Source organism: Aspergillus mulundensis (genome assembly GCF_003369625.1).
Source record: "Aspergillus mulundensis strain DSM 5745 chromosome Unknown scaffold_4, whole genome shotgun sequence".
In the NCBI taxonomy this organism is placed as follows: Eukaryota; Fungi; Ascomycota; class Eurotiomycetes; order Eurotiales; family Aspergillaceae; genus Aspergillus; species Aspergillus mulundensis.
In genome coordinates, this window is record NW_020797892.1 from 1102071 (window position 1) to 1123503 (window position 21433).

Sequence of the window (21433 nt, forward strand, 5' to 3'; positions counted from 1 at the left end):
AACGAGAATGGCCTGTAGTTTTGTAGTGACGGTGATGGAAGAAAGAGCGTTGTAGAGCTCGTGGAGCCAAGCATGTGATGGGCCAGAAAAAAGGTCCGCTCTCCGCCTCGATAACAGACAGCTGGAACCTCAACCAAACGCCCTCCCTGCCTCATGTTCCCATCTCATTTTACGTCTAACCACTAATTGCTCGTGCTGTCTATCCTGTCAGGTAAGCAGCCTAATCTCTTTCCGCCACTCTAATCGCGCCCCGCGGAAGAGGTTTTAACAACTGACCATCTGGGGCTAGTGTAGTGGCCTTTTTAACTTTGACCCTCACACGACCCGACCTCCAACAACGCCCGATCATGACGTCCCTCGCGTTATAAACACGACACCGATTCTCGATATCCATGGGGCCATGGCCTCCACGACAAGCCAGGAGGATGAGGGGCCGTCTCCGCACAACAATATCATGATACTGCCCGACCCGGACCTCGCTGACGATCTCCGATCATTATCGCGATCGCCTCACCCGTACCGCCGCAACGGCTCTGTGCACCACCGCCCACGAACCCGAACCTCCAGCGATAGCGGTACTGAGGCGGACGACGAGAGCACCAGTTTCAGTTTACTCAAGGGCCTGCCTCCGCCGCCGCTTCGATCGCGAAAGGGAGCTCGTCCGATTGGCGATAATGATTTTTGGCTGCCTGGGCTACAGCGATGGCGGTCAACATCGCGGAGCTCCCGACGGAGCTCCGTGGGGAATAACGAGGCGGATATATTAGAGATGAAGGTCAAGATCAAAACAAAGAGACGAGTTGAGATTATTCGGAGGGCGTTTGAGGCTGCTTTGCTGCTTTCTGTTGGTGGTGTGGTCTTAGGACAGGAGAGCGCGAGGTCGCTTGCGTGGGCTTGGAGGAAAGGTACGTTGAGTCAATTATCGAGTGATTCCTGCCGTTGCTGACTTGTGATTGCCTTGATAGAACTCGCCACATTTTCCCTTACGATTGTCGGAGTCTACGCTATATACCCGCTCAACAGGCACGGACGTTTACGGCTCTCCAGATTTTTGTCCTTTGATATCCCGCATAGCTTCGACCCCGCGCCGCTTCTATACCCGATTCTTATTCCCGTTTACGTTTCTCTGTCCTTGTCGAATCACGAGCCGTCATTAGTACTACCGAACATACTACTTGCTCTCGCCTCGATACCACCGCCGGCGATCCCTATGCACGACTTGGTGCATGGCCAGGGTGTCGCGCACTGGCTCCTGACGCTACTCCCCATCCTTGTTTCTGAGCAGTTATCCTGGGGTAACATTCGACCTAGACCTCTTTCTCTTCGCGGTCTCAATTCTGAAGCTTTGACTCTTGTTTTTCCTTTGCACCAAGCATTGATACCCACTCTAGATTTCCTTTTGTCTACCAGCATTCTTCCAGCGGAACTGCAGCTACTCACGACTGCTCTTATTAATCTGTTTTTATACGCCACTTCACCTCAAGCGGAAATTCTCAAATCGCTGCTATGGCTGGGCAGCCTGTGTATTTTTATCTCTTGCCGCCAGGTCCTCCACTGGGAGGTTGCTCTAGCCCGGATACCGAGCTGGAAATTTAGACGGTCTCCCAGCGGCTCGAGCTCGCCGAAGAACATTCTGAATCTGCTGGATCACAGGATCTGTCAGAAGCTGAGTCGGGCTGGTTCTTCTGAAGAGCCTACCTCGGACAGCGACTCGCCGGACAGCCATCTGACATCAACCTCGCGTCGAACGCCGCACGAAGCTCGAGAAAAGACTCCCGAGAGTCCTACTGAAAACATTGCCCTGGAAGACTTTAACCAACGGCGGACCTCTGCCAATTTCGAAGACGTCCTACGTTCGGAAAAGGCTAGGACAACGCCAAAAGGACGACGGAAGCGATCAATTGCACCTAACATCGCATCTTTCCTCACAATGACTGTTCCGCAAGTCCAAGTTCGCAAATGGCTCTATGCGTTGTACGTGTACCTGGCCGTCTTTGCTGTTGTTCTTGGGCCAGTGCGCAGGTATGTGGGCGAGCGGGCATTACAGGGAGAGGACCCTTTCGGATGGGCGCTGGGATACCTGCTTGGAAATGTCTCCTGGTTCAGGTTCTGGGTCATCACCTCGAGCCTGGAACGCTGGATCCCCATACCTCCCCGGCAGGACCCCAGTTTATCCAGTGCGTTCTGTCATCTCGGACGGGCAGAACATCTTCGTCAAAGCACCTTTGGAGAGGCCAGTACACGCCTCATCATAATTGCGTACTGCCTAGCCGTTCTTGTAATCGGCATTGCGACCGTCATTCGGCTCGGCACCTTCGCCGAGGTCGACACAAGGCGCAAAGTTTTCCATGGCACCATGGTGCTAATGTTCCTCCCGACTATCTACATCGACCCAGCATTCTGCGCCCTTGCCATGGCTTTAGTCCTAGCCATCTTTCTCCTACTAGACCTCTTTCGCGCCTCCCAACTTCCGCCAATATCCCGACCATTGACCTACTTCCTCGAGCCCTACGTCGACGGCCGAGACTACCGTGGCCCCGTCATCGTCTCCCACATATTTCTCCTCATCGGAAGCGCCATACCCCTCTGGCTCACTCTTGCCGACGTCTCGCGCACAGGCGATTTCCCCTGGACATCATGGGATGTCCAGACGCGCGACGCAAGCATGCTCAGCGGAATTATCTGCGTCGGTCTCGGCGACGCAGCCGCTTCTCTCGTCGGCCGGCGCTTCGGCCGACGGAAGTGGTTCTGGGGCGGCGGCAAATCCGTTGAGGGCAGCGTCGCATTTGCAGTTGCTGTTACTGCTGGATTAATGGTTGCCCAGGCCTGGCTTGCCCTCGGGCAGTGGCCTGTTAGCGGATATGACGGGCCGAAACCGTTTTCCTGGCCCGGGGCCCTGGCTAAGGCCATTCTTGCAGCGGGTGGTGCTAGTGCGACTGAGGCGGTTCTGACGGGGTGTAATGATAACGTCGTTGTTCCTGTGGTGTTGTGGTTGCTGGTAAGGGGGCTGGGACTTTAGATTATAGACTGTCTTGCTATTTATGGCTAAGATAATTGATGATAACATCTGTTATGTATAACATGAGCTTAAGAGACATTTCTGCCATATTAATGATAGATGAACGAGAGTCCACTAGTGTGAGACGATCAATTTACCCAAGCCATGACTTCTTCATTTTTCATACTCGATGAGCAATAAAAATAACCAACCTAACGCCAATACCTAAAGAATATCAATGAACAACCCAGTCCTTAACTCCATCTATACGCAACCCGAGCCATTCAAAGCCCGTAACATCGAATCCAAACAACGCTCTCAAGCGGACGCCACAGAAGCCGCACTTGCCGGCCTGATAAACGCCCGAAGCGCCTTCTTCGCATCCCCCTCATTCGCCTTCAACAGCTCCGTCGCTTTGATCTTACTCAGGTCCAACTCGCTCACCTATGTAAAGAATCCAAGTCAGCCCCAACTTCCCAGCCCACCCAAGCACATATCCATAGCCAACGTAGAAGGGCACATCCACAAGCACATGCAGCAGCACATACCAACAACCCCACATCCTCCGCAGAAACCTTAACCGCCGCAACAGCCTTCTTCTTCCCCTCAGCCGCCTTACCCACACTCGCACCGCCACCCTTCGCCGCTGTCGTGGCACCCTTCCCCTTCCCACCACCAGCCGCCATCTCAAGCCGACCCATCGCCTTGCCCAGCGCCTCCTGGTCCGCAGACGAAGGCAGCTTTGAGCCCGGGGGCGTAGTAGAGGCTATTTCTGTGGTGTTGAGAGAGGATAGGGCGGCCGCGGCTTTGCGGTCTTCGGCGGCGGCGGAGGAGGAGGGGGGTGGGGGGTCGGATGATGTTGTGGCGGAGGGGATGGGGTCGGACATTTTGGGGTTATGTGCTGATTGTTGGGTGGAGGGTTAGTTGCTGATTGTTGGGCGGGAATGTAAGAGAAGGAATGTATTGATGAGGTGTATAGATAAGGGGAGTTAGTTGTGTTTGTCTGTAATGATGATGTGGGGTGAGGAGGAGAGGAGTGCGGGGAGGGGAGAGGATAGCTTGGGATGGGGTGGTGCCATCATGTGACTGGGCCTAACAGACAAAGGAGGAGCTTGCTGTTATAGGATGGTTTCTGGGGAAGCTGGAGCTACGGAGTACTTCCTATGTTGCCCTCCGGTTCTCGATCAATAATAAGGTATGCTGAGGATGCCTGGATTCAGTATATGCCGAACAGATCAATTGACCAGTTTATGAGGATCATCTATTCCAAATCATAATCTAATCAGTGAGGCTCTGTCTTGTTTTGCCATAAATCATGATCGTGTCTCGCATATACAGGCATCATCAGTTTGTATGTGCATGTTGATTTTTGAAACATCCAAATTCATGTCATGGCTCGTTCAGTTCGTGCCAAGTTCGTGTAGGGTACGGTCGAAGCGGTTTATAGGTACGTAGTACAAGTCTGCACCTCACCTCCGCTCCTCCTCCTCTTCGGCTTCCTCCCTCTCAACAATCAGATCCTTCGTCCTATCGATCCCCCTTCCCTCATAAATCGTCCCAAGCAAAAGCCAGCCTAGCAGCGCTTCAATCGCCAACGCCCACCACACCCCACCGACAAATTTATACATAAACCCCAGACCCAGCCCCCATCCGCCCAGCAGCGGTCCCAATGTTCGTGCTCCGCTGGAGATACTCGTCGCAAGACCGTTAACTGTGCCCAGGATCGACGCATCGGTAACGCTGTTATTAACGAGGATCACAGCCGCGGGGAGCGCAAAGGTCCTGGACAGCACCTGAAGTCCTACGACAAGCGTGAAGGCCGGCCAGACGAGGTACGGATAGTTTGGGATCAGGACGAGGAAGGGCATAAGCGCGTACGAAAGTGGCGAGAATGGGAGGAACGTGCGGAACGAGGTGAGTGTTCCGAGACGGTTCTGGATGCGCGGGTAGATGAATATCTGGAGCGGGAGGCCGATGATGCCGATGATTGCTGTTGCGAGACCAACCCGTGACGAGGGAAGTCCTAGACCGCCGCCGAAGCGAAAGAAGCCCTTCTGGCTGGATTCTGGGGCGCGCGGGCTCGGCAGGAAGATGAAGGTCATGGAGTTGAAGGCGCTCGTGTGGAAGGCGAGAAGGAACTGGACGAGGAGCGTCAGGAGGACGTTGCGCGAGAAGAGTTGGCGGTAGTTGGTGCCCTTGCGACGATGGACGCGCAAGCGGACGGGGCTTGGTGGAATTGATCTGGTTGTCACACTTTCATCAACTAGAAGAGAGGTATCGTCGGGATAGTCCGAGATAGAACGGTATTGGTGGTATCGCCGGCGTCGAAAGACCCTGAATAGTCGGCGACCGAGCTTACGACCCCAGTCGCTTCTGTACCGGGCGACTTCGTGCGTCTCGTCAAGACCGAGGAACACAAAAGACCACGAGATGAAGATGAAGATAGCGCTGACCAGGTTCGGGAGCAAGAACGGCCAGTGCTCCATCCACCACACACCATTCTCTCCTCCCAACACCGATCCAGGTCCAAATAACTGCGGATAGTTCTTACGCGGGTCCGCCAGCATTCCACCAAGAATTGGACCGATAATCACACCAATGTTAAAGCACATAGGCAAGAGAATGAATGCCCGCGATTGGTACCTGTTCGACTACATCAGCGTCTTCATGCCCTTGACAGAAGGAGAGGACACACACTTCTTCTCCTCAATGCTCTCCGAAATCATCGTCCTCATAACACCCGCATTACTATTCAACGCACCCCCCAGCGTCCGAAACACCGCGGCCGCCGCAAAACTCCTCGAGAACCCAAACCCCAGGCACGAAATACAAGTGCCCAACAGCCCAATCAGCAGCACGCGCTTCCTCCCCAAGACCTCGCTATCAGCAAGGCGACCCCACACAACAGCGGTCAGAAACTGCGCCGCCGTGAAACTCCCCTGCAGGATACCCGCCTGCTTCGAGATGGTCGATTCAGGCAGCGACGGGTCAAACGACCGCAGCTGGTAGAACAGGTACGCTTGCAGGGACGTCTGCGTGAGCGGTTCAGAGAGCCGCGCGATGGTCAGGATCGCAAGCTGCCCCTTGTTAGGCAGCGAGGACCAGGTTACGGGCTTTTCATTGGGCGCGTTGTAGACAGGGTCGTCCTCGTCGCTGTCGCCTGGATCGCGTGCCCAGTGTTCTTGGTCTTCAGGGACTGGGGCGGGTTCTAGGACGCGGAGGCGAGGGGTGCTGGTGCTGTCGTTGGTGCTGTCGTGAATTGCGGTGCGGACGCTCCTGTTGTCGGTCTCGGTGGCGGTGTCGGTTTCGTCATCGTCGTGGTAGGCGTCTTGGGTGTCGATGTGCGTTTCTGCGGTGGTGAAGGAATCTACATGGTCTCGGTAAGGACTTGCGTCATGGTGTTGACTGACTCCCATCAAAATATAGGTTGATAAAGAATATATATCAGAAAATCTAGAAGGAATCAAGGCAATGGAAGATAAACAGTCAACAAGCGGAGAAGTTGGAGAGACGATAAATAAAGATCCAGGCCGGGTATCGGCTCGGACTGCGCTAAGCCACGTTGGGATCTGCACTGCCAGTCTACAGTAGACCGGTGAGGCCTGAGTGTGGCTTCAAAGGTGGGATTTCAATAGACTACCCTCCAAGCGCGAGGAGTTTCTCCGGCACCGCAGAGGAAAAGGCAGGTCAATTTGGTAAATATGATGCTCAATGGTGCTACTTTGGGACAGACTGACGCCATCGCACGCTTCTCCAACATGCGAAATACCAAAACAAATGCAAAAGCACAGCCTGAACACCTGAAAACACAGAATAACCCAAGCAAGGTATAATCAAACAGTAAGTAACTAGGCTCTGGTAAAGCTAACAGCAAGAAAGCAGGGGAATCCAAACAATATCGCCTAATCATGCCGACTTCCTCCAGTCATCTCCACAGTGCTCTCGATCCCTTCCCACGGGAGCTCGGAATCGTCGTCATCCATATCATAATCCGTACCATCCTTGCGAGAAGACTTGTCAGTGGTGCCCGTCACTTCGCCTAGCCTAGGGTTGGGATCGATGCCGATCGATTGGAGCGTCACCTCCATCTCCTGCTCGGTCATCTCCTGTCCGCGCTGTTTCTGGCCCTCAAGAACGTCGTATAGAGCGTATATTTGGTCGGCCTTCATGTCAATGTCCTTCAGCAGCTTCTCTATCTTCTCTCCAAGCGTCTTCCTCTGTCGCTTGCTAATAGACGCGTCCAGTTTGTTGTATGCGCCTTGGTAGGAGACAAGTTGAATCCTCAGATGGGAGAGCTCGTCTTCCAGCGCCTTTAGCACGGTAGCGAGGGCAATGGCTGGGGCCTGTGCAGGTCGCAGAGTAGGCTCCTCGTTGTATATAGACGGTTCAGGCATGCGCTCCGAGACAGGAACAGGCTTGGGAATTTTGACAGCATCGCTGGTGTGCTCACAGCCTCCGTCAGGAATGGACTGCTTGCATACGGTGCAGTTCTTTCCACTATGTTGTGTAGCGCGGTTGAGCGCCCGCTGGGTAGCCTCGGGAAGCTTGGTAAGATTCTCGGCCAAATCGGCGTGTCGCAGCGTGATGTCAGGGAGAATGAAAGCAGAAGTCATCTCCTCGGCAATACGACGGCGTCTTCGCTGAGCCACGGGCGTAACAGAGTGTTCCGAGTGTCGCCTTGTTCGCTCTGCAGGAATTGTGAGGTGGCTATCGCCTTCCGTTGCGCTTACTTTCGAATTGGCAGTCAGATCTCCTAGAGCGGAGGCAGGTCGAGGCACAGGCGCTTTGGTCTCTTTCATGGATGACTTGCGAGGCGCAGGCTTCAGCGCGCTCTGACGGGTGACGTTGTCGGTCTCGCCCGTTGTGTGCTCCGGGGCAGGGTTCGATTGTCGCCGCTTGCGGGCCAGGCGTTCCTCTTCGAGAGTCTTCCTCAGCTGAGCAATCTCACGCTCGTCGATGAAGCTCAATAAAGTCAGGTCTTGCTCCGTAGTCGACGATTTGCGGGTTTGTCCAGTTGTCTCTTTGGTATGTGCAGTTGGTTCTTTGGTATGTCCCGTTGCCTCGGTGGTGGAATCGAACGGTCCGGTAAGCTCGACTTCTTCGACCACCACTCTCTTGACACGCCTTCCTGTTGACGGTTTCCTGGTTTGTACGCTGGTTGATCGAGGTCGAGTAACCTTCTGCTTCTTCGAGGTGGATGACTCTCTCACTCTTGGCAGTTCGATTGAAAAGAGTTCTTCATCGGCACGTTCCCTCTCCAGACGCGAGATCTCTCTGTCAACCTGGCTTGAGACCCTGGTCCTGGTATCCTCTCTGCGGCTCTTCGACTTTGACCGCGCACTTTTAGCGGTGGCGTCCTTGGTGGTGCTTCGTCGTGTGTCCATTTGGCTATCATCTGCTTCTGCACTGGCGTCGCTAGCAGTGTTCTGGTCATACTCCGCAGTATCCTCTCGAACCTTCACGCTTGCAAGCACCTGTGCGAACCGAGCCTTGAGCTCAGTGATCTCCTCCCTCAGTGCTTCGTTTTCACTCTTGAGGTCCTGGGACTCAAGGTACGCCACGCCTAGCTGAGAAACAGCCATGTCGCGCTCTTTGTTTAGTTTCTTCAATGCAGCCTCCTGAACATCACTCTTGCGTTCAAGAAGATCAACTTTATTTTGGAGTGCCAGATTCGTTGATTCCAGCTCTAGAGGATTGTTAGCGCTGAACGTCCATGTTAGTGGGCAAGGCTTACTTTGGTTCTCGTTGATCAATCGGTCCTTTTTGTAGTCGTTCTGCTCAAGTTCATAACGTTTGCCGTGGCTCTCCCTCTCCCTACGAGACTTTCCTCCCTTCAAGAAAGTGTTTTCCTGTCGCAGATCATCCAGCTTCCTCTCGGCATCGGCCTTGGCCCTTTCGAGCTCCGAAACCTTATCTTGTAGGAGCCTCAGTGATACAAACAGCGCCTTCTCGTCTTCTGGAATTGGGATCGCGTCAAGTGGCATGTGTTCACGGCTGAAGGAGGCTTCTGTCACATCCGCAGGAGGTGAGACAAAACGCGTCGTCCTGGTTCTGGGTTGTCGTGTGTACACTGGCGTGCCGTCTTCGTAAACACCAGAGACAAGATCTGACAGATTGGGCAAGTCGGGAAGAAGGAAAGATTGTTGAGTGCCGGTGTCGCCTCCAGCATTGGCAGACGCACGCGCCTTTGCTCGACGGGCCTCCTTCACATATGCTTCCTGCGACGCGCGTTCAACAGCATCGGCAATCTGGTGTGACAAATTCGCGTTGCCAAACCGTGTCGGACGCGACGTGCTCGTACTAGCAACAGGGGGACGTTCATCTTCGAGGAATGATCCGTCATATGAGTCGCGGACCTTGGCGTGGATCTCGGACAGGGTTCGTCGTTCTTTGCGATTGGATTTGGAGGGTGGGTTGGGATCGATGTTTTCCTTGTGAGCAAGAGCCGCTTGCCTCAACTGCGCGTCTTTTCGGAGATTTTCGCTAACGGCTCGCCTGTTGGCAGGGCGCATGGCGGATTTCTGGGGTGTGGGAACGTCAAGGCGGACGGCGGGAGACGATGAGCGGACACTGTTCTCGATGCTCATGTAGGAATTGCGCGAGTCGTCTAGTCGGCGCGGTGGGTTAGACGGGCCCCGTCCTAGCTCAAGAGAAATGTCGTCGTCCATATCGTTGCCCTCTTCTTCCTCCTCGGATGTTCCTATCGGCGAGAAATGTGGGAGGTATTGTTCAAATGTGGAGGTGTTGAAAACATAGTCTGGTTCTTCTTCTTCGTCGACCTGCGACAGCTTCGTATACGCGCCTTTCATCTTGGGAAGGCGTGGGCTCTCGTCAAGTTCTCTGGTTGAGGCAATGGCTTCGTGTTCGGGGTCGAAGTCAGACCCGAAAGACGCGAAGCTGTTGGCCGTGTTTTCGCGCGACATGGTCTGCGACGCGACGGGTTCGAGGAAGGATACTCGAGAGAACGAAGCTGAAGGTGGGAAGGCCTCCGCTTCTTATCTCGAGGGGCTAAGATGTATCTGCCTCTATGATATGAAGTGAGTGAAACAGAACAGCGCGTCGGGCGGGCTCCGCTGATCGAACAATAATCACGGTAAATGGGGAGGCTGGGCTGGGTTTGTTTACGAATGCCCCGTGCCAGGCCACTCACCGCCTTCTGCCACATGTCCGGCCCAGGAACGTGCCAAAGCAAAACCAAACTCAACGTCTCTACCATGGTAAACGCCGGGTCAGAAATAGTAACACTATGAAGTCAGAAGAGAATTTGTGCTATTATAAATACGGGCAACTATATGTGCAACCAAGTTCGTTATATGCTTTGTCCCAATTGCGATGCCTCCCAAACGCCTCGCTATATCCATCACGAAAATCCAAAACTGGAGACAGAAATATCATAGACAATCTTATAGTCGTAGCAGGTCATATCCATAATGTAGCACCGAGGCACTAGGTCACCCTCGCGGCGGGTTTGTGCCACTATCGCTTGGAGAGCTTGACCTCGTCGTTTCTGCTGGAGTATGCTGCGATGATGTGCTATCACTATGGGATGAGCTACTAGCAGCAGTTGCGGGTGTGGGCTCTTGTGGTTGTGCTTGTGGGATAGGCGTGGGAGGTTCGTTGCTAACCGGGCTTACTACGTCAATCTGAATCGTAGGTAGCGTAGTCAACTCGCGTAATCGAGGCGGGCCGTCGGTTTGTGACGAAGTTGGAGGCTCGTACGGAGGAGCATCTCCCCAATCCAGATGGTCGTAGTCCGGAGGGGGGATATGCCGCGTTCCAACGTCCCCATCCTCAGGTTCTGCATTTGGGTTGTTGACTGAGTGCAGCGAAGTGGTGTGCGACTGGGTAAGGGTCAGGCCCTCCCCGTCGGATAAGGCGGAAGAATAGGATTCGCCACGAGAGTGTACGCTGATAAGCCCAGACGACCGGTCCGGGCCTTCACTCATCCCGGCGGCGTCGTTCAATAGGGGCCGAGAGTCCGAATCGCGTGAGCTGGCTCGAAGACGGGAACCATCGTGCCGGACATAGCCTACATCAGCATAGGTGACACTGGAGATCCGCCTATCGCGACCTCGACTCTGAGCCTCCGCTAATGCTGTGGCCGCCGACACCGAGGTGGTGTTCCCGTTGACAGACTCTCGACTGTTGGCTCGTGCGCGGCGACTCTCCACCCGAAGCTGCTCGAGACGGAGTGAGTCCCCGCGCTCGCGGGCTTCACGACGCTCGCGACGTCGAGCCTCGCGGTCAGCAATCTCCTGTCGCCGCTGCAGCCGGATCTGGTACAGCGATTCCATCATTTCCTCGCGCCGATCTTCCTCTTCTTCCGCTGTCTCCGGGAATTCAACCACCATATCCATTCCTCCACGTTCTCCCTCCCTGGCGATCACTTGCTCTGTGGGCTTTGGAGTTGACGAGTAGGCAGGCAGGGTGATGATAGAGCGAATCGAGGTATCGCGACGGATTCCGGCGTTAGACTCGGTTTGGGGGGCTCCTTCGGTGGTTTGGGCGGTTGCAGTCGCACCGGCTCGATTGGACGATGAGCCGCCCGGTACCTGGCCGTATGACGCGCCAACGTTCCATCGCGTCCACCTGTCCTTGAGGAATTTTCCGGGTATGTATTTCGGGCGACAGTCCATTCTTCGGAGAGCACGTAGGACAAAGTAGACGATCGCTAGAAAGGCGACGGCGAACACCACGACGGCAACAACCTACCCCAACGCAAGTCAGTACATAACAGAAACGTGGAATTCGCTCGAGAAATGAACACCCACGATAATGACCACGTTACTATTCGGGCCTCCGCCGCCACCTTGCGAAGAGTCGTCATTCCTGTCTGTCCCATTGTTTGGGGGTTCACGGGGATCCGAGCTTTGACGAAGCTCGAGCTGCCGTAGCGGGATTGGAATCAGCATGCTGTGAGGAGGGACAAGGAAGAGCGAGACCCCGGTCAATGCTCAGTCCAACGCATGTAGGATAATTAGGAGGGTCAAAAATAGCGAGGAAAATGATGAAATCGAGACCCAAGCCTTTCCTTGCTGACTTGCTGACCGAACCAGGCAGAGAAAAATACAGCGGCCTTGAGCGGAACGAGCACGGAGTCGGCGGCTGGTTGACAGCTGGGTGTCGGTGTGGGTCAGTCTGACGTTGAGAGTGATACTAACAAGATGAAACAAACGCAATGTAAATATACTCCGTGGATGGAGTCCGTACGCAAATAAAAGGAGGAAAAGGATGAAATCACGGAGTTAGTTTGTCGGACAGACCCTCATGAGAGAGGAGAAGGGAGAAGAAGCATCGCCGCAGGGCTGGACGGTGGCACGCAGAGGAGCCAAGTCGAGTCTAGGTCATAGCCAGGCCAGGCGTCCAGCATGCATGCTGTTATAATTGGAAGAGGCGCGATACGGAGTAATCATCGTTGGCTGAGCGATGCCCTGCCATCTCTTCATTGGCGCTGATCGCACTGTGGTGGCTGGGCCAGCCTGGAGCCGTGGACTCCGACGAGAGTCGACGGAACTACGGAGCACTTCGTACTAAAGTACGGAGTAAGGAAATAGAGAATTGACTGGGGATTCATATAGTCAGATTGACTAGCCGCGCAATAACCGCATTTTCAGATTCGATGAAAGCACTCAGTACGTGGTTGGTTCCCCGGATTCATGAATCATGGAGATTCGATTGCATTTCCGTCCATGTATTACATAATCATCTCTATACAGGCCGCATTAGGCAGGAAGTAACGCACACCTTACGAGTATACTCCCTACGCACAACTACGGGAACTTTCGAGATGCTGACATGAAAAGTAGTATGGCAGCAATTTCTTTTACCAGATAGCCTCATATTAGATATCCTGAATGAGATGATAGCCTTTGGAAGGCATGTAACCCTAGCTACCAAAGTAACAGCAACACCAAGTCATACACGGACTGCGGGTCCAATCATTGTTCAAAGACCATTTACTCATAAAGCCATTAATTATTCTTAATGTCAAGTTGCGAGAGAGTTTCCACCTCTTGCCAACATTTTGGCAATATATGTGTTTGCACTGCTGGAACATGTAGACTTGTCTAGTACGCTTGATCAACCAGTACAATCGGCCATCAATTGAGGACTATGCTTGGTCGCTTCCTTTCGCCAAGGTAATATTCATGACTTGCTTTTGTGTAGTATGACCTTGTTAACAGAGAGGAAAATTCTTGATCAACACCTGCCACAACCCCTTGTAGTTAGGTCTTCCCAGTCACGTGGATTCACCATGGCAATGAGACAAGAGCATGGCATGCCCAAACTGCCTGAACTACAGTCCAAAGTGGTTCGATCTCTGACTTCAAAATGCTTCCAACGAGCCAGTCACAGTCAAAGACCGGCAATCAATCACCGAATGCATGCATACCTTTTTCGAGGGAGCCGCCTAGGTAGGGTAGTCTTGTACTGCACACTCGCAGCCGTCTGACAGGAATTAGCCAGATCACTAAAATCTCTGTCGTGATAGGCCTTTGCCATATAAGAGTGGTGAGACTATTCAGGTTGAGACTGTTGGCACACATTGCTATATTTTTGTTGCATTCGAAGCATGTTAGGGCTGTCATAGGGCTGGTTAGTCACCTATCTTATTTCAATCATTTGATTTCACCATGTAATGAGCACGACTTGCCCAAAATTAGGGAGTCAGTGCAGGATTCTAAGGCGGTTTTACTGTTTATATAAGGTCCTCTTGGATGGTCAGGATAGTCTGGCTCTTCGTGTCCTTAGGGCTAGGTCAGGGCCCTTGTTTAGAGCAAAGAGATGTTGGAATCATATAATAAATGTGGAGAATGGAATCAGATCCTCATTCAGACTTCTTTGATGGCATGAACAAAACGGTGGCGCAGCTTGGAGTGCAGCCTACGGGAGTAGGTAGCTACTGCGCCACCTGTACAAGTCATCGTGCAGCTATAAAGTTTACAATACCCCTCCCACTCACCTATCGCCAGATCTATCTCATCATCACAGCATCTTCAAGTTTTAACCCACCTTGACCATCAATCCAGGGATTTCCTAAACCATCCATAATGCTCGAGAACACTGTTCCAGAGGGACACTCATCCCCGCAATCCCACCAAAACACCGAAAACGCATCTCCGCTGCAAGCTTACCTCAACACCCTCCGCGATTCTAGCTCTCCACTATCCACAACAGTCGAAGCGCTACACTCGCTCTTCACAAACCCAATCCACAAGCTCACACCCTCAATCACCCCAGCCGGCAAACGCCTCTTCAGCATCACCAACACCGAGAACCCCTCTCTATCCGGCACCGCAGACCTCAACACCCTCGGCCGAATCCACCTAGTCGCCGCAGACCGGTGTACGCGCGCGCACGCTCCCCTCAAAATGCGATTCATGCATGCCTCTCTCGACGAGCCCATCGAAGAACTATACGGCGAGAGCGAGGACCTCCTGCGCGCGGGACTGAAAGACGGTTCTGTGGTGTTCCCGCCTCTCGATGAGAACGAGAGGGGCGTGTGTGCTTGCTGTCGGGGGGATCCAGACGCTGTGATTCTGTGCAGCTTTCATCATAATGAGGCGCTGTTCTTCTTCGAGGACGAGTATAGGGTGCTTTTTGGGGAGGAGAGGGAGTGTGGGAGTCGGAGTGGGGGTGGGGAACGTTGGCTTATGGCTAGTAAGGAGCAGATTGAGAGGAAGATTGAGGAGGAGGAGAAGGCGATTAACATGGAGAAGGAGAGTAAGCTTTGAGTTTACAGGTGTGCAGAGGATGGGTTTGTTTGGATTGGGGAATGGGAGCTGGTCTACTTTTCGTTTACCTCACCTAAGCTTGGGGGTTCTCTGTAATGTTAAGACAGATGGGTCATGGCCTTGGGGTATCAAAATACCTACGCCCTCATCCCGAGGCGTCATGGTCGTTTGATTTGAGAATGGGAGGCTTCTGGGCCTGAGGGATACCATCAAACCCACGTTAGGATGACATAAGAATAAACCCATGCGTATCAGTGTTGATAATAGTACTTACTTTCATGATCTCAAGTGGTATAACAAGCGTAGTCCAGACGCAAATAAGTATAGCATAGTCAGAGGGCAATGTTATTGGCTGAGTTCTTGACTTTGTACCCTTCAAAAATGTATACACCTCGAGACAGTCGCATTCGCCCGTTCTGTACCAACATCACAAGCACACGTCACGCATTTGTTCCCTGAAGTGGCCACTCGGCATTCTTTTGACCGAGATCGTACGTAGCAGAGTAGAGTAATGCGATATCTTTGGCTGTTCAAAACCTGAGTATAACCTCGGGCCCGGAAAAGCAACTGCTTTTCCGTGTGTAGATGCATCTCGCTGGAAATCAGATTCCCCGCGTTCTATACTTCCCTGCGGGGTCTCAGACAGATAAATATGGAGACATCCCCGGACCTTCCCTCGAGCATCTTCTCACATACCACTTGGTAGCTACTTTCGTCCTTGCAGACGCAAAATGGCTCCAACAAACCTCAGCGACATCCAGCCCCCGGCCACAGAGGCCATCCCTACCAAGTCAATATCTATACCATCAACCCGTCTCGAAAAGCCACCCCAAGTCCAAGTCCTAGGCAAAACCAAGAGTGGCAAGACGCTCAAGATCCGCAGCTACCCGGTCTTCGACAACCTCGAGGACGAGCGCCTCTACCGCAAGCAGCATCTCGCCGCAGCATTCCGCATCTTCGCAGACCGAGGTTTCGACGAGGGCGTTGCAGGGCATATCTCCGTCCGCGATCCAATTCTGACGGACCATTTCTGTACGGTTGGCCCTGCCAAAGGAGGAATTTACCGACCTGACTGACGTGTACAGGGATTAACCCCCTCTCCGCACACTTCTCGCTAATCAAAGTATCCGACCTCGTCCTCGTCGACGAAGACGGCAACGTCGTTGAAGGCGACGAACCCGTCAATCTCCCCGCCTTCGCCATCCACAGCGAGATCCACAAAGCCCGACCAGACGTGAACGCCGCATGCCATGCCCACAGCGTCGCCGGCAAAGCCTTCAGCTGCTTCGGGCGGGAACTCGAAATGATTACGCAGGACTCGTTGCGTTTCTACAAGAGCCATGCCGTGTACCGCGAGTTCCGGGGCGTGATATTGGATGGGGAGGAGGGGAGACGGATCGCCAGGGCGCTGGGGAACGGGAAGGCTGCGATTCTGCAGAATCATGGCCTGCTTACTGTTGGAGGGAGTGTGGATGAGGCGGCGTTCTGGTTTATTAGTCTAGACAAGACGTGTCAGGCGCAGCTGCTTGCTGATGCGGCGGCCGCCGGGGGGTACAAGAAGATTCTGATTAGTGAGGAGGAGGCGGAGTATTCGGCGCCGCAGGTGGGAGGGCCCGAGAAGGGGTGGTTGGCGTTTCAGCCGTATTATGATGAGCAGGTTGCGAAGACGAAAGGGGAGTTTTTGCTGTGAGCGTAGTCAGGTACTCAGTTTACTCCGTCTGTTGTGCGTATAGATCTGGATCTGAAACAGCCCCACTCTGACGTCTACCCCTCTTCCGAGTCCCGCCAGCTCTTCCTCTCTCTTCCTTACTCATTCTCACATCATCACCGCAATTTCCTCCTTCAGTTCTCTCTCAATTTAACGACCTGCCTGTTCATTTCTCTTCTCTGAAACAATTCGAAAGGAAAAAGAATGGACCGCTCCAAGAAACCCGCTGCCATCGGGGTCACCGCAACCCCGCCCCAACCAACAATCTCCCTTGCCAACAACGTCGTCCAAGCTACCCTCCCCTCCGGAGAGTCCGTCACCGTCAACCTCAACGGCGCAACAGTCACATCCTGGAAGACTGCCTCTGGCACAGAGAAGCTATGGCTCAGTGAAGCCGCGGTCCTGGATGGCTCGAAGCCTATCCGCGGTGGAATCCCCGTTGTCTTTCCGGTACGTCCGCGGCATAAAACCAGGAACTGAAATCTTTAAGAAGAGCATCATACTGACATTTCGTGTGAAAAGGTCTTCGGCCCTCCCCCCTCTGACCACGCCACATCCTCCCTCCCTCAGCACGGCTTCGCGCGCTCCTCGCTCTGGGAATTCCTCGGCAAGTCCTCCTCCGAGTCCGCCGGTCGCACTGGCGCCGATGACACCGTGAAGCTCGACTTCGGGTTGTCGGCGGGACTGCTTAGTGATGACTCCAAGTCGAAGTGGCCGTATGAGTTTGGGCTTGTTTACAGCGTGACACTTTCGCCCGAGGGGCTGGGGACGTCCCTGCAGGTGCGGAACCAGGGAGAGAAGAGCTTTGAGTTCCAGGTGTTGCTGCATACTTATTTCGGGGTTGAGGTGGGTAGCATATTTCCCTGGTTGAGGCTGTGCATGGGAAGTGTAGGGCAACGGGCTAACAGCGTCTAGGACATTTCTCAAATCCACGTCAAGAACTTGCAGGGAAAGACGTACATCGATAAAGTCCAGAACGCATCCACACACACCGAGTCCAACCCCACTGTCCAGTTCTCTTCCGAGACAGACCGCGTATACAAGGAGCTTGACCCGTCGGTTCCCCTGGTTATCTCGTCTGGGGATAAGGAATTGTTCAGCATTACGCGCGAGGGGCTCAACGATGCGGTTGTGTGGAACCCGTGGATTGAGAAGGCTAAGGGCATGGGCGATTTCAGCCCAGATGATGGGTTCAAGAAGATGGTTTGTGTTGAGGCGGGAGCTGTCAATGGGTGGCAGGTGCTGGAAGCTGGTGAGTCCTGGGAAGGCGGGCAGTTTATCAAGAGTAAATAGGTAATATGACTCTGCGGAGTGGATATAACTAAAGGGAGAAGGAAAGGTATGGTGTTGCATTGATAAGCTAATGAGTCTGAATGAATGAACGACTTCAAGACATACCTACGACATACATACTTGGATATTTTAAGCATAGCAGAGAGACCTTTCACTATCATCCCCTATGTCTGCTAACAAGCACAACCCCTGCATTTCATACACCCGCCAGAGAAAGAGAGCTGAACATTTTCCACAAAAGATAATGTACCTCCGATCCATCAGGGAACATACATGCAAGAGATTCCGAGCTAGCCTGTTTGTTCCCATGTGGCTCAACCTTGCCCAGCACTACCCTATTGTATATACCCTACCTCTCCACGTGGGATACGCATGACGAAACTAGACAACAGCGGATAAATCTCAGGCCCAGGCAGGCCAGAGATCAATGTGCGGGCTGTATTCCAAGACTCCAGGCCTCTATAATCAGCATTCTTTCGTCCGTGTCCGTCGCAAAGCAGAGACATTGTGACCTGTCGACGGAGCCGATGATATGCAGTGACAAGTCACGACCTCAAAGTTTCTGAAAAGAAGAGTCTGTATCTGTATCGGGGGTTTAGAAGGCTCTGTGCTTACGCTCCGCTAGCTAGGCTAGGCTAGGCTAGGCTTCGGCGCCTCGATGCCGGTCTGTTATCATACCAAGTTAGAGGCATCCATTGGGACTACTGCCTACAGGTGCGAATGGTAAAGAGGAAGATGAGGAGCAAGACTTGACTGCCCAACCGACTGGTCTACACGCATCATGGAAAGGGAGGGGGGAATGGAATGCAACCCTACTCTACATCTGATATTCCTCATGAAGTTGTTGCTGTTCGGTCCCGTCAATGTTGAAGGAATATGGTATGTTGGGGCATTGGGCGGTTCCAGTAAGCCCTATCAAGTTGTATGCTAAGGTCTCCGAGATGGGAAGACGCAGTACAATGCTGGTTTGATCTAGGGGCAGGGGATGAGATTGATTCTTTACGCCTAGATGGGAGACAGAGCAGGTAGAGGTGATGGGTTGAATTAGCTGGCCATTACATACAGTATTATTTTGATTCGGGTTGCTTTGCTGGTCGTGTTGGACGAGGTAACACGAAGGGAAATGAAGCCTTGACCTGTTTAGAGTGAGCATAACTTTGTAAAGCCAATCCAATTCTTTGTTCGGCGGTGCTCAAGCATGGGCTTCATCAATAGAGCGCAAGCATACACGGGTCTGGTCAGATAAATTGCGAGGACGCCGGGCTGACGCTATGCTATGTATGTAAGGTATCTTCCATGAGCCCTACATCAAAGACAGCGTCCCAATCAAGGTCTGGCCAAATACTTTGCCAGTGCTTTGCTTGGTTGCTTCCAGAGTCTCTCCGTATATTGTCGTTTTTAGGGCTAAGATGTAGTATAGAGGAAGGGTAGGGGATATTCTGCAATTGATGTTCGCCAAGTTCGGTTTTCTTGACCGCTAGACTAGGCGCCTGCATTGAAGGCTGATAGCGGCAACCCATGCAGGGGACAAGCTAGGGGTGTGTCAGAATAAGCAGGCGAGACGTCAGCTGCATGAACAGCGACAGCTCATTGCACAGAAAATACTCGGTGTGAGTTGAGCTATGAATGGCGGTGGTTTTCAGGCGAGCGATAGTCGAGCAGGGATGATGCGGCGCCATATAAGCACCGAGAGAAATGTTTGTGAAGGAGAGAGGCAAAAAGGGTTCAGGGTTTGGGCAAGCACAGGAGCGTCCAGAGTGCAACGCGGCGTGGCGAAGAGTTCGAGCTTTCAGCTTCGGAGTATGACCCGACCTAGGTATCTAGGATGCGGCTGATGGTTACACCAGTGCTACCTAGGTCCGGGGAGGTGGGTGTTTTTCGTCCTTTCCCTGTACGGCAGTGATAGGGACCGAGGGAGGATGAAGAAATAATCATATATCCTATCTCGTGACGCGCATTTCAGTTGGTAGCAGCTCTCCACGTAGACTGTTGACTTCGGGGATGAAGTATAGCATCGAGGTGGAAGTGGGGTAAGTCGCCAGCGCTGAGTGTGGCGAGCAAGCAAACCCCTTGCGCAACCCCTGCGTCGCACATGCGCCGAGCCCCAGCAAGGTGCTCCCTGAGACACATTCCGAGAATGTCAGCGTCAAACGTGGCTGAAGTTTATTCATTCAACTCATAAGCATGGCCGGCTACGGCGAAGCCGTAAGCGATTGATAGTAGATGGCAGACGGAATAGATGATGGTATGTTTGGGATGTGGTTGGAATGTTTTTAGTACCACGCCATGCGATCGATCTCCGATGTCCCCGGATGCTGGGCGATGCCCGTGGAGCACAAATAACGTACCACCCAGCGGATAGTTAATTGGGCGGGTGCCTGGGTTGTTTTTGAAGCAGTCACGCGCGCAGCTCGTACATTAGCCGGTTAAGGCTAGTTTGGATGACGGAAAAAGGTGTCGGTATGTATTCAGCTTATCCATAAAAGTCATTGTGGCGGGCCTCTGAATCTTGATATCCGCGTGTTGCGTGACAGCCGTATGACATTTTGGTATATCCACGAGGCAAGATTGACGACCTTGATCGTTAGCCTTTAGGCATGTGTTCAATTTTGCGAACAGTTGTGGTTTGCAGGGCTGACCCGTTCATAAGCAGGGTGGTCGAATACCACTGCCGAATTTATCCATAGCGACCCGGCTGCTGAGCAGGTTCGATTGTTGAAGAACGAGCGAATGGCGGGAGAGAGCAAGATTGGAAAATCTGATTATGCCAGGTGCGTAGGAGTACAGAGCGACTGATAGCTAGTAATTACTATCCTGGCTTTAGTGGGCTAAGTCGGCCATTAGAGCACGCGCGGAAAGATTTGATTCCTGATCAACGCAGCCGCTGGCCTTGTAGGAGCCGAAGAAGCAGTCTCGGGATAGTAGCACGTCTTGCACAGAGGACACCGGGCTTGCCGTTTCATGAACCATGGGTCAAGACAAGTGGCATGGAAGATGTGACCACAGGTTAGAGCGCGAATGAAATTGTCGTCATCAAAGTCTTCCATGCAGATAGCGCACTCCCTATGGGCATCGCCATGGCTAGAAGCAATATCCTTCTCCACAGATGGGGACTGGACTTCTTTCTCTGCGGCGTCGAACGACGGAGCCGAGGGCGAGGCTGGCGCAGACTCTTGGCTCGGGTGAGGGCCTGGGTCGACCTCGATCTCTTTGGAAGATTCCTCCCGGTGGGCCGTTGACCAGGCGCTATATTTGATCAAGGGAAACCGCGCATTTAGATCGGTTGAGGTCAGGATGGCGTGGGGGAAGCCCAGCGGCCAGCCCTCTGGGTCGGTTTGGCGGTTGGATGCCCTAAAGCGCTGTCGCGTGCCGAAGATGATCCTGTATCGAAAGCTGTTCAGAATGAGACACAATATAGAACCAAGCAAGACATAGAGAAGGTTACCAGACGATGATGAAGAAGACGGCGACGCAGATTGGGGCCAAATAGCCCAAGGTGGCCCCCGAGGGTTCGTGCGAGTCCTGCGCCATGCTGCTAATGCTACCCAAGTGCGCTTAGTTGCGATTAGACATTAAAGTGAGATTAGACGATCTTATTCGTGATTCAATTGAAGGCCATATTGATACAGTGAGATGAGTTTGCGATGGATTGAGAGGGAGATGGAAGAACAGTGGTGACTGAACTGGACCGAAGTCAAG

The 21433-nt window shown here is 53.1% G+C and overlaps 8 protein-coding genes across 8 annotated transcripts; 3 read left to right on the forward strand and 5 right to left on the reverse strand.

Moving 5' to 3' along the window:
• Positions 1 to 400: 400 nt before the first annotated feature.
• On the forward strand, positions 401 to 3019 carry DSM5745_04875 (putative phosphatidate cytidylyltransferase; the record flags this gene model as incomplete). The annotated part of the gene is made up of 2 exons (XM_026746891.1): positions 401 to 905; positions 966 to 3019. The coding sequence occupies 2 exons, from the start codon at positions 401 to 403 to the stop codon at positions 3017 to 3019; spliced, it is 2559 nt and encodes an 852-aa protein (XP_026604371.1).
• Positions 3020 to 3316: 297 nt separating this feature from the next.
• Positions 3317 to 3885, reverse strand: DSM5745_04876 (huntingtin-interacting protein K; the record flags this gene model as incomplete). Its single annotated transcript, XM_026746892.1, has 2 exons — positions 3317 to 3442; positions 3547 to 3885. 2 exons carry the CDS (start codon positions 3883 to 3885, stop codon positions 3317 to 3319), a joined length of 465 nt encoding a protein of 154 aa, XP_026604372.1.
• Positions 3886 to 4467: 582 nt separating this feature from the next.
• On the reverse strand, positions 4468 to 6414 carry DSM5745_04877 (putative MFS multidrug transporter; the record flags this gene model as incomplete). Its single annotated transcript, XM_026746893.1, has 2 exons — positions 4468 to 5641; positions 5696 to 6414. The coding sequence occupies 2 exons, from the start codon at positions 6412 to 6414 to the stop codon at positions 4468 to 4470; spliced, it is 1893 nt and encodes a 630-aa protein (XP_026604373.1).
• Positions 6415 to 6900: 486 nt separating this feature from the next.
• On the reverse strand, positions 6901 to 9921 carry DSM5745_04878 (uncharacterized protein; the record flags this gene model as incomplete). Its single annotated transcript, XM_026746894.1, has 2 exons — positions 6901 to 8684; positions 8733 to 9921. 2 exons carry the CDS (start codon positions 9919 to 9921, stop codon positions 6901 to 6903), a joined length of 2973 nt encoding a protein of 990 aa, XP_026604374.1.
• A 528-nt stretch (positions 9922 to 10449) lies between these two features.
• On the reverse strand, positions 10450 to 11910 carry DSM5745_04879 (uncharacterized protein; the record flags this gene model as incomplete). The annotated part of the gene is made up of 2 exons (XM_026746895.1): positions 10450 to 11706; positions 11770 to 11910. 2 exons carry the CDS (start codon positions 11908 to 11910, stop codon positions 10450 to 10452), a joined length of 1398 nt encoding a protein of 465 aa, XP_026604375.1.
• A 2139-nt stretch (positions 11911 to 14049) lies between these two features.
• DSM5745_04880 (uncharacterized protein) lies at positions 14050 to 14733 on the forward strand (the record flags this gene model as incomplete). Its single annotated transcript, XM_026746896.1, has 1 exon — positions 14050 to 14733. The coding sequence occupies one exon, from the start codon at positions 14050 to 14052 to the stop codon at positions 14731 to 14733; it is 684 nt and encodes a 227-aa protein (XP_026604376.1).
• A 731-nt stretch (positions 14734 to 15464) lies between these two features.
• DSM5745_04881 (uncharacterized protein) lies at positions 15465 to 17734 on the forward strand (the record flags this gene model as incomplete). The annotated part of the gene is made up of 5 exons (XM_026746897.1): positions 15465 to 15765; positions 15819 to 16419; positions 16645 to 16891; positions 16964 to 17287; positions 17357 to 17734. The coding sequence occupies 5 exons, from the start codon at positions 15465 to 15467 to the stop codon at positions 17732 to 17734; spliced, it is 1851 nt and encodes a 616-aa protein (XP_026604377.1).
• A 2840-nt stretch (positions 17735 to 20574) lies between these two features.
• DSM5745_04882 (putative RING finger protein) lies at positions 20575 to 21265 on the reverse strand (the record flags this gene model as incomplete). The annotated part of the gene is made up of 2 exons (XM_026746898.1): positions 20575 to 21115; positions 21180 to 21265. 2 exons carry the CDS (start codon positions 21263 to 21265, stop codon positions 20575 to 20577), a joined length of 627 nt encoding a protein of 208 aa, XP_026604378.1.
• Positions 21266 to 21433: the final 168 nt, after the last annotated feature.